General features: G+C 41.5%; 3 protein-coding genes across 4 annotated transcripts in view; 2 read left to right on the forward strand and 1 right to left on the reverse strand.

The window, feature by feature from the left end:
- Positions 1–519: 519 nt before the first annotated feature.
- On the forward strand, positions 520–6,224 carry lrrc10 (leucine rich repeat containing 10). 2 transcript variants are annotated; one of them, XM_016676070.1, is made up of 2 exons: positions 520–1,684; positions 1,846–6,224. In XM_016676070.1, the coding sequence occupies exon 2, from the start codon at positions 1,986–1,988 to the stop codon at positions 2,835–2,837; it is 852 nt and encodes a 283-aa protein (XP_016531556.1). In that variant the 5' UTR covers positions 520–1,684; positions 1,846–1,985; the 3' UTR covers positions 2,838–6,224. The 2 variants fall into 2 exon arrangements, with proteins under 2 accessions (XP_016531556.1, XP_016531555.1); XM_016676069.1 differs by having other exon boundaries at positions 520–1,680.
- On the reverse strand, positions 4,949–7,661 carry bscl2 (BSCL2 lipid droplet biogenesis associated, seipin). Its single transcript, XM_007561376.2, has one exon. The coding sequence runs from the start codon at positions 7,642–7,644 to the stop codon at positions 6,394–6,396; it is 1,251 nt and encodes a 416-aa protein (XP_007561438.1). The 5' UTR covers positions 7,645–7,661; the 3' UTR covers positions 4,949–6,393.
- A 332-nt stretch (positions 7,662–7,993) lies between these two features.
- The window catches only part of fnbp4 (formin binding protein 4), an 8,793-nt gene continuing 5,883 nt past the window's right edge, over positions 7,994–10,903 (forward strand). The window contains exons 1-4 of the mRNA XM_007561377.2: positions 7,994–8,140; positions 8,584–8,655; positions 9,054–9,178; positions 9,375–9,549. Of these exons, the coding sequence (XP_007561439.1) occupies positions 8,017–8,140; positions 8,584–8,655; positions 9,054–9,178; positions 9,375–9,549 (496 nt within the window). The 5' untranslated portion in view covers positions 7,994–8,016. The remainder of the gene's footprint in view (positions 8,141–8,583; positions 8,656–9,053; positions 9,179–9,374; positions 9,550–10,903) is intronic.

A 10,903-nucleotide genomic window follows, 5' to 3' on the forward strand; every position in this document is an offset into this window, starting at 1 on the left:
GTTCACTCATCAAACATAAATTTCAACGCTCAGAGCCTTTGCTAAGATTGCGAAATACTTCAAGATCATTTTTGAAGAAATGCGTGTTGAAATTAATGCACGCTTGTTTTGTTGCTGATCAAGTCCTTGCAGCAGAGACTGCAAGGACTTGATCAGCTTTTTTTCTTTTCACATCATCAAAAGAAAAAAAGCTTTTTTCTCTCTCTCTCTCTCTCTCTCTCTCTCTCTCTCTCTCTCAGATTATGAAGCTACCATAAAAAGAAATGGAGTCATAAAAATATTAATGTTCCAACTCATCTGAAATAAAATAAGATTATGTCACCTTCAAATTACTTGATGCTCCTGTTTGGTGCATTCAGATCTGTTTTTGTCACGTCGTACATTTGGAAACAAACATGGAGACCATGTTCTGTATATTCATAACTCATAACCCAGCAAACAATAATGTAGCCTACTCTGTGTACTAGCACAAGCTTTTTTATAAGACTCAATGAGCCTAATCAGGTTTGTTCAGTATGATGAACAAACCTGTGAACTGTTCATCCCTAAACGGCTTCAGCATGTCCCTCTGACTACAGAGGAACATGTACCTGGTAGTAAAACCTTATAATCTGTAGATTTGTGGCTATAAGCCATCACAAGTTGACTGAATCTTCTCTACTGCAAGGACTTGATCAGCAACAAAACAAGCGTGCATTAATTTCAACACGCATTTCTTCAAAAATGATCTTGAAGTATTTCGCAATCTTAGCAGAGGCTCTGAGCGTTGAAATTTATGTTTGATGAGTGAACATTTTTAACTTGTGTTTTCCACCCCGTTGTAAGACATCATCAAATTGTGTGTTGTTCCTGTCTGACTTGTACCTCTTTTATTCCATCTAACTGGAGGCAGGGGAGCTCTAAAAACAGTGTGCGACTGAGTGAAAGCAGATGAGGGTCAAGTGCTAGCTCTTCTGATAAGGAAAATGAAATTCCTTTCCATTTTATCTTGTTAGAAAATAGCCCTAATGAAAGTATGCAAGATAGCATGGGGCAGATCACACCTCGGGCACGCAGAGATGACATGCGTGAGAACAAGAAGAAATATTTTAGTTCTCTGGAAAAAGAAACAAGAAACTATTGTCCCCTTTGAACTATTTATATATACCTAAGCAGAAAATTAAATCAGTCATTATCTCGTTGAAGCAGGAATGCTCAATGTGTGACTGCCAAACTTAGGAAATCCAATAGACATCTGCGCAACTTGTTGATAACTTCAATTTTTGTGCTCAAGGAAACATCTTTTGAAACTCAAATATTTAGCTCAATTAAAGTAAACTTCTCATTCCATCTCGGCATGAGCTGCATCCGGATGTATTAGAGCAGCGCGTGAATGTCTGTAATTTCTTCTGCTCTTTCAGGCCACAAGGCCCCTCCCCATCTCTCACTCCCACTTCTGTCATCTTGCAGAAGAAGTGGGGAAAGTCATTAGGCACAAAAAGGGGAGGAGAGAGCAAGTGGTTGCTATAGCCATGAAAGTCAGGGCTGAGCTCCACGCCACAGAGAGCTGGTGAGAGGACACCACCAGGGAGTATCTGCACGGGGAGGACAATACATCTTCAGCTTATTAAGCTGTATAAACAAATGGCTGACTGGTGGAGATCCTAGGTGTCATGAATGACGGCTGAAAGACTTTGGAAAGTAGGTCTGTGATGGCTTTTTATTGTTCTCAGTGTACCTGCTGATTTCTGCTGACGGAAAAAATAGAAGCAAATGTCTTTTTGTTGTTGTTGTTGTTGTTCATGTGATGTTGCATTGTTCCAAAGAATCAAAAACTGATCCCTACTTTATTTGTTTGCATCAAAGGATCAATAAATCCAGATGGGCGTCGGTGGAGCTTTAATGAGATTCCATGAAATTCACTTAAAGATGACAACAACCAGCTGGAGCACGGCCATTATTTCTCATCGACACAAAGTGGGGGATTTGAGAAAAAACTGAGAACGATGGGCAACGCCATGCGAGGAGTAATCGCCTTGATTCCTTCCGAACGCTGCCAGCGCTACCTGGTGGGAGACCTGAAGGAGATGCCGCTGGACCGAACCCTGGACCTGAGCGGCCATCAGCTGCGGCGGCTGCCTGTCGCCATCTGCGTCTTTGATGAGTTGGTGAAGCTTTACCTGAGTGACAACAACCTCAGCAGCCTGCCTGACGAGCTGCAAGGCCTGAGGAATCTGCAGCTTCTCGCACTGGACTTTAACTGCTTTGAGGAGCTCCCTGCAGCCATTTGTAGATTGCACCAACTCACTATCCTCTACCTGGGCAACAACAGACTGCATCGCCTTCCCAGAGAACTGAGAGAGCTCAAGGAGCTCAACACTCTGTGGTTGGAGACCAACTGCTTCACCGATTTTCCCAAGGTAGTTTGTGAGCTTACGAATCTTAAGACGCTGCACTTTGGCTACAATCAAATATGCAGTGTGCCAAAAGATCTGAGGCGACTGGAGGAACTAAAAAGCATCTGGCTTGCCGGGAACCTCCTGACAGAGTTCCCTCCAGAGCTGCTTGAAATGCACTCCCTGGCTGTCGTCGATGTGGACAGGAATAAAATACGACAATTTCCGAACCTGTCTCACATGCAGGGTCTGAAACTCGTCATTTATGACCACAACCCCTGTGTTAATGCCCCTGTAGTGGGTGAGGGCGTCAGAAGGGTGGGCCGCTGGGCTGACAATTCAGACGACGAACAGGAAGATGAGGGAACCAAAGCACAGAGTGAGGACACAACTGAGATAGCAGAGGTTCCCTCAGAGGAGAAGCAAAACAATTTAGGGCAAGAAAGTAGCAATCAGCTGTGATGGGATGTCAAAACCTGAGGCTGAAAAGTAGTCTATCACAAGGATCATGGCCAACATATAGTGAGGGCTATTGCCTCAGAGTAGTCCTAAATGTTACCTGCAAGAGAATTAATCACAATTTTGGAAGTGGAAAAGTTTTGTGTGCCTTAAAATATCAGGACCGATGCAGGAACACACACTCACTGGCTGGTTTATTGGTAACTACTTCTGTCTTCAGAGCTGCCTTAATTTCTCCCATCATATATTAAACAATGTGTCTGAAACATTCCTCAGAGATTTTGGTCAATGTTGACATGACAGGCATCAAGAAGTAAATTTCTCACTCTACACATCTGACATGTATTCTTGTGGATCCAGATCTGGAGGACATTGGAGTAGTTAATTGTGTTAACAAGCAATTAAAACTGTGTACCTAATAAAGTGGCTGGTGAGTACACATTGTTAATAATTCCAGCAAATTAAATGTTTTTAGCGAGGAGGTTTGACTTCTTTTATTTTAAGGTGCAAGACAGTATTTCAAATCATTTTTGACGGTATTTATAACTGCAAGTCTGTAGTTTTTCTTGCAACATTGTTTGTGTTTGCAGCACAGCAATACATATTTTTCTATTAATCTAACTATGCATGTTGCTGCGCCATCTACTAGCTGAAAATCAAATCACAGTGATGTTATCTCAACTCGCTTTGTGAAAGGGTTTAACTCAAAGATAGGAAGCACATAAAAATGAGCTTTATTTCTAAAATAACTTCTGTACCTGCTGAGACTAAAAAGAGTCTTCAGTACGAGTGATGGATAGTCTGAGTCGTAGGCTGCACTCATTATCCAGGCGAATGCATAATTCATTTGATAAATTAGGACTGTGGCTTGGAATAAAGGCCACTAATGGGGCTTAATATCATCACCCAAAGCTTTGGGTTTTGAAGAGCCAATAAATGCATGTTTGTATTTCCTCATAGTGCCAGGAAATGTTGTCAAAATGGAAATAAATGCCCCTCTGCACAATAGGATTTAATGCGTTTCAGACTTGCCTTTAATGAAGCACACAAAAAGACATTAAAAGGGCTACAAATTCTTCCTTAGTCTAGGAACGTAACCATTTAAAGTTTAGGACTTCTGTAATTCAACTTTTCTCTCAATTTTGTACTTAGGTAGAAACTTACAAAATATTTTATTCTTTCTGCGTGTGTTCTACAAAACTTTAGCATGTAGCTGTATTATTGTTGAAGGAAATAAAATATACATTCTTCGCACTATTATGGTGTCGTTTTATTGCTATCAAGACCTATAGGCTGTTTGAAATTATTATTTTTGAACTTGATTCATGTTTGCAAACTCTTTTTCTTTGTGTAAATAAAAAAAAGTCTATTTTATCTTTCCAAAAGGCCCTGTTTTATCTGACCTTACAAAAACAAAATGTGCAGTTCAGACAAAAATTATTTACCGTTATGAAAAGGTAAAGATTTATTAAAAATACAGGCACATAACATTGTGTATCTGAAGTCAGAAACAGTTTGTATTCCAACACTACCTTCCACTTATTGGCTCCAATGGTAAACATATAGAAAATCTAAAAATAAAGGAATGCTTTTAAATGCAATAATGTCACTCTGAATTTATGGTCTGGAAAATATCACAAATATTTTAATATAAAATCACGACCACAGTTATTTGGCTGAAAGCAGCACAGATCCTCCATCACGTAGCGGTGGGGATCAGATGGTTTTCCACGTGTTCATCACTTTTTGCTACACATTAACTTGTCAAATTATTTGACAACTAAGTCAGTCTCATCTGGCCAAAGCACATGGTTACAGTTAATTTAGCAACTTCACCAAAAACCAATGGCATCTAGATGACATCTAAACGTTGCTATGGAAACAAGCTGCCACCCTTTGATGCAGTTCTAACAGTGAGCTCACTCTTCCTCAATCCAATATCAGCTCGGGTCTTCATCCAACTTGTCTAAACCGAGGATGTTTTATAACATTTACAAAACATCATAAAGCATTTATAATATTGTTATAAATGCAACACCAAAGCCTAAAAGAAAAAAAAAAGTAAAATAAACAAAGAGATGGTTAATCTTTACACAAAGATGAGGTCACAAGCATGTCTGTATTTATTTTATTTGTTCAAACACATAAATAACATCTGTACATATTTGGAAAGATCCAACATATCTGCAAACATCTTTGGTGCAAAATCTTAAATCCAAAACCACGACTCAGAGTAACCATAAGAATGAAACCCAAAGTTTCCCTGACTAACAGGCTAAATACTTGAAGGCTTAGCCAGACAATCCCTGCATCGCTTTTAGCAAGTGCATCAACTTCAAAACTGTAACTTCACTTATCCCTGTTGTACTACAGACTAACATTAAATATGCACATTATAATAAACACAATAAACAAGCGTGATTTAAAATGGTCTGAGAGTGTTGGTGCACCAAGTGCCAACAGGACTTTTGCAAAGACATGCAACAGGAATGATGATCGACCGCTGCTGAAGCACTCGAGCTTCAACTCACCAATTACACTGAGACAGAACACGGCTTTGTTTTGCAAAGCAGAAAAAGTCCCAATTGCTCCCCTCACGCTGGACCACAATTTTTACAGACAGTTGGTAACAACAAAGACGCTTTTTGTTGAGTAAAGTTTCCAAATCACATTGCTTTGAAAGAGCTTCTGCGAGCAAAAAGAAAAAAAAAAAAAGAAATCACATGCACTGGATCATTTTGTTTCAGCAGCATGCCATCAACATTAAACAAAGTCTGATTTCTAAAAGCATTTTAGGTGAACTAAAAAGGAATATTGTGATTTCAGAAAACACAAAACATGAACTAATTGGTCAGAGACTGGAAAAAAGGAAGATATTTATTTATAGTGAATAGCAGATGAAATACTAAAACTACTACTTTTTTTCCTATTACTAAATGCATCAGGATTTCTATAATCTTAGTCAATAAATGCAGCAACTGCCAGCTTATGCTTTGCACTTCTTTGTATTTTGTAAAAATCAGATAAAGGTTAGACATTCTTTCATGCACAAGTCTGAATAATTGTGTAATTTCAAGGTACTACCTCTACCAGGGAAACTACAGCACACATTTTTTTCCTCTTCTACACATTATAATACTTAGAAAACCAAATTGGTCAAATTCTGAATTGAGCTTTGCAGACTTCAAAGGAAACAGAAATTGAAGTCGGTCAGGAAAAGCCAGATCAGTGCACCTCTGGAAAACACTTTAATCCAGAGATAAAAAAGCAAGCAGGTTTAGTCACTTAAAAGGGTGTGTTGGACGACCGGCCGACGTGCTGGGAATGTAACGCCTCCTGAACCGGGCAACTCAAATGCCACAAACATGTAAACTGTAACAGTGTTGGAACGAAAACAAAGCAGTAAACAAATCGAAACAGACGCAAGACGATGAGATGCAACGCCAACTAAAGCAAGATGAGGCAAACAGTTTAACTTAACTTTATCAGACTGAAGGTTAGTCTACATCTACATTGCTGCATTCAAAGTGCTAAAGAGGATATGCAGTTATTTTATGGTTTAGAGACTCATCCAAGGTCCAGGTCTGTGGCGAACAGCTGTCTCCCCAGTCTGAGACTGAAGGCTGCCATTCAACTCGTTTGACCCGTCGGTTTCCACAGGTCCCTCAGAATTATGAGACTCTTCTTGCTGGGTTTGTGCCGCTTCAGCCCCAGAGGCTTCTGGGATTACAGGGGGGCTCTCTGAGGAAGACTCTGATACGACGCTATTTCCCTGGAAATCACACGCCCCACTCATCGAGCCAATCACGGTAGGAGTGTAAAGCTCTTTCTGTGAATTTTCCCTTTCCATGCGCTTCCGAGCCTCCTCCCTCCGCCTCTGGATCCGGGTGGTGTCTCCCATCATGACCCTGACTCTGACCTGGTCCGGAGGCCTGAGCCCGCCCCACATGAACTGCAGGTATCCAAACAGCGCAATGACGCTGAGGAAGGCAAAGTTGGTGGCCACTCCGATCACTGCCGACGTCAGGGGGAAGTTGTACAAAAGGTACCGTATGCCAGTGAAGTAGGCGTGGATGCGGAGCTGCGCTGAGTAGATCTGAACCTGTCTGGAGTGGATCTCAATGACTGCACCCACGGTGGGGTGATAGGCATTCGTCTTGTAATCGGGGTAGAGCTCCACTTCTATGAGCTGCTTCTGCTCAGCCATCCCGGTCAGGAGGAGAGGAGAGAAGAATAAAGTGCTCAGGGTTTGCAGGAGGCTGGAGCGGTAATGCAGCATCGTTGATCGTCCCACCGACGAGACAGTCGTCCCGCCTTTGGTGTAACAGGACATCTTGATCATGAACATTCCCAGCCGTTCGTTCACTGGAGACTCCGGCATCTCCAACACAATAGACACTCTGTAAGGCTGGCCATTGGCCATCACCTGGTCCCTGTCATTCTTCATGAAGGATATGTTGGCTGTGGGGAAGGAGCACAGACCTGACTTTGTAGCATCACAATCAGAGGTGTAGTAGAAGTGCACAGGGGTGGAGAAGCTCACAGTGGGCATGTAGGAGTAGTAGAAGCTCCCGTAGAGAAATATGGACACCCACAGCAGCAGGCATAGGGTGCAGAAGAGGATGGCGGCCTGAAATAGTGTCCTTCGGGCTTTGTGGAAAGTCACAGCTGCCACATCCTGCAGCCAGTGGAGGAGCGGCCCCATCGCTCCCCCCATCGTGTCTGATCGGGAGCTCTTGGTTTGGACTGCTGATCCTCTTCGGAGTCCCGTGGATTGCTGCTTCTGCGGTGGACCGCTATGTTCTTGCATTAGTGGGTGGCTTCGATGGGAAACTGTAAAATCGCGTACCTTGACATCCCATGCCGACTTTGTTTAACTAGCTTCATCCTCAGAGTCCGACTGCTAATAATCTTGACACGTTGTTGGTACACATGGCACCAGGAGACACTAATTTGTCGTCGAACATGGTAATAATTTGATCCATTTTCATAGTAGACGCTTACTGCTGTTAGCCGCGCTAGCTGCTTAGCTACCAATGCAGTTATACGAAAGTGACTCTGCGACCCGGACGTTAATGCATCTAGAGCGGATGTACTTCTTCCTTTGTGTTGGCCTTGAGTTGATACCGTTCAGCTTCTACGGTCGACGCCAAAGAAGCAGTCCCGTTCAATAGACACATTAATGGGGAAGAAAAGCCGCATCGCAGGAGGAGCCGTGGGTCGAAGGACGATTCTACAACTTTCTCCACCTGGACATCGCGGCGGAAATACCGGAGAGAGAGAAGAGGCGCCGTCGGGATCGGATGGTAATTTTCCTAGCATGTTAGCGGGGAAGCCCAACTCAAGGCTAAAAGAACGAAGCCTGTCAATTAAAACAGGAAATTACTCAAACTTGGTGTATTTTTGTTGCTAATCAACGGTTAGTGTCACATAGCATGTTTCGTTCTGTATTAAAATGTCTAATTCTAGGGATTTATTTGCACAGCTAGCATGCTAAGCTAATGTTAGCAGTTAAGCTAACTGTGCTGGTTCACGTTTATTGGTAGGCCATTGGTGGATATATCAATCTCAGAGTGCCCAGGTTTAAGAAAACAACATAATACCAGCAGCCTGGTGTCGTTTTTTTTTTAAAAATGGAGCAAAGTAGACTAAGTTGTAGATGCTGTTTTAATGATTAGCTGTTAGCTAGCCAGTCTGCTAGCGACTAACGTGGTTTACTGTATGCTATTTTTCTGCCTCTTCGGTGCAGATGAACAAGACGGCGATGGGCACAGATTTGTTAAACGGACAAGCATGAAAGCGCAAACAGTAAAAGCCACAGGTGAGTTTAATTATTTTAATCCGAGTAACCATGCCGATTAAGACAGTTTATGGATTGATTCCTCGATTGTATGGAAGATTTTGTTATATTTCTTAGACTAAAAATAACATTCCTGGTTGAACAACGACAGAGATGAAGTTCTAAAAGATGAAATTACAGATCTGTAACGCCAAGTTTCCTTTGGGTCCTACTGTTAAAGCATATGTTATATTATCATTTGATAATATATCTTGATACTAGTAACTAACAGTTGGCTTATTTATGGTAAAATGTTACATTTTGTAAGAGTAATACAAAAAATAAACTGAAATTTTCAGCTGCATGATCCGTTTGTCTGCTTGTAGTTTTTGCAGATGCTTCTCAAGTAGTAAGATATTCTGTTTTTCATTCTGACATAGAGGGTCTGTCGTTGCTTGGAGCCTACGAAGACAGCGATGAAGAAGATGGTGGAAGCCGTTCAGCTTCAAATTCTCAACCCAACCAGTCAGCAGACATCGACAGTACCCTGGCCAATTTCATGGCTGTGAGTATATATACCCGACATCATAACTATAGATTGAATCACTTTTTTCTTTCAATAGCCTTCAAATTTAGTGAGACATTCTCTTTAGTTCTCTGGTTAAAGATAAGTTCCACTAATTTATGGAAAAAAAATAAGAAGGGCATGATGTCTTTTGTATTGCTTAATAACTCTGTTTCTACTGTTTCTCCCACTTCAGGAGATTGATGCCATCACAACTCAGCCAGCTGCAGACGATGCAGCGGCTCCTGCCTCCGTTTCCAATGCCAACCCGCCTCGACCTGAGGTTAAAGCTCAGCAGCAATCTGCGCTGGATGGTCATGATCAACAAAGCACAGAGTTTGAGTACAATACGCAGTACTCCCTAGCCGGAGGTAGCTATATTTTCAGTTTATAGAAATGTGTACATTTTCAAAGGGAAGTTATTCTACATTGTACGACTTGTAGAAACCATCTTGTGATGAATTCGTCTTTATAGGCAGCATTTAGTTACAGTATTACCCCAGATCTAGCGATGCTACCACCAGATTGGTACCCAACCAATAAATTATTCTGTCAACAATTTCGAAACAACCCAACATGTGCATGTGCATTAGAACAGATAAATGTGTGGATGTGCCAAAACTTTCTCCAGCTGAACAGAAACAAAACTGAAGTTATTATCTTTGGACCTAAAGAGGAGCAAACTAGAACCATTGCACAGCTTCAGTTATTACAACTGAAAACCAGCGATCAGGCCCGAAACCTGGGAGTAGTGATGGACTCTGACCTGAACCTTCAGAGCCACATTAAGAAAGTCACAAAGTCGGCCTTCTATCGCCTGAAGAACATCTCCAGGCTGAGACTAATGTCTCAGCGCGATCTAGAGAAACTCATCCATGTGTTTATCTTTAGCCGCATTGATTACGGCAACAGCGTCTTCACAGGTCTGACTAATAAATCAATCAAACAGCTGCAGCTGATCCAGATCGCTGCTGCTCCCGTTCTCACTAAAACCAGGAAGATAGAACACATAACACCAGTTTTAAAGTCCCTACACTGGCTCCCTGTAGCTCAAAGAATAGACTTTAAAATACTGTTGTTAGTTTATAAATCACTGAACGGTTTAGCACCACAATACATTAAAGATCTGTTATTGCTGTACCAACCATCTAGACCCCTCAGATCTTTTGGTTCTGGTCTGCTCTGCATCCCCAGAACCAGAACCAAACGAGAAGCAGCATTCAGCTTCTATGCATCACGGAACAAACTTCCAGAAAACTGTAAAACAGCTGAAACACTGGGTGCCTTTAAATCTCAACTTAAACCCACCTGTTTAGAGTTGCTTACGGCTAAATTAGGATTAGAGTGCGGGTTTTGATGTCTTCGATGATTTTAATGTTTTATCTATTTATTAATTTCTTTTTATTTCTCTTTCTCACTGTTTACGTTTTAATGATGTAAAGCCCCCTGGAAAATGTCCCAGTTAAGACATTTAACTAAAGTCTTACGGGGTTTAGAGTCCCAGTTGACGGCTTTTCAACTAAAAACCTAGAGGTTGGAGTCCTTGTCAAACGGTGTTTTTGACTAAAGTCCGAGAGGGTTAGAGCCCCAGTTAAACGACATTTAACTGAGGTCCTCAAAGGGGTGCGGGTTTTAATGTTTTTATCTTTTTTAATCTTTCTCAAAATGTCTTTCTCTTTCTCACTGTTTCGGTGATTTTAATGTTTTTATCTTTAAAAAAAAAAA

This window comes from Poecilia formosa, unplaced genomic scaffold (assembly GCF_000485575.1).
Source record: "Poecilia formosa unplaced genomic scaffold, Poecilia_formosa-5.1.2 Scaffold126, whole genome shotgun sequence".
Taxonomy (NCBI): Eukaryota; Metazoa; Chordata; class Actinopteri; order Cyprinodontiformes; family Poeciliidae; genus Poecilia; species Poecilia formosa.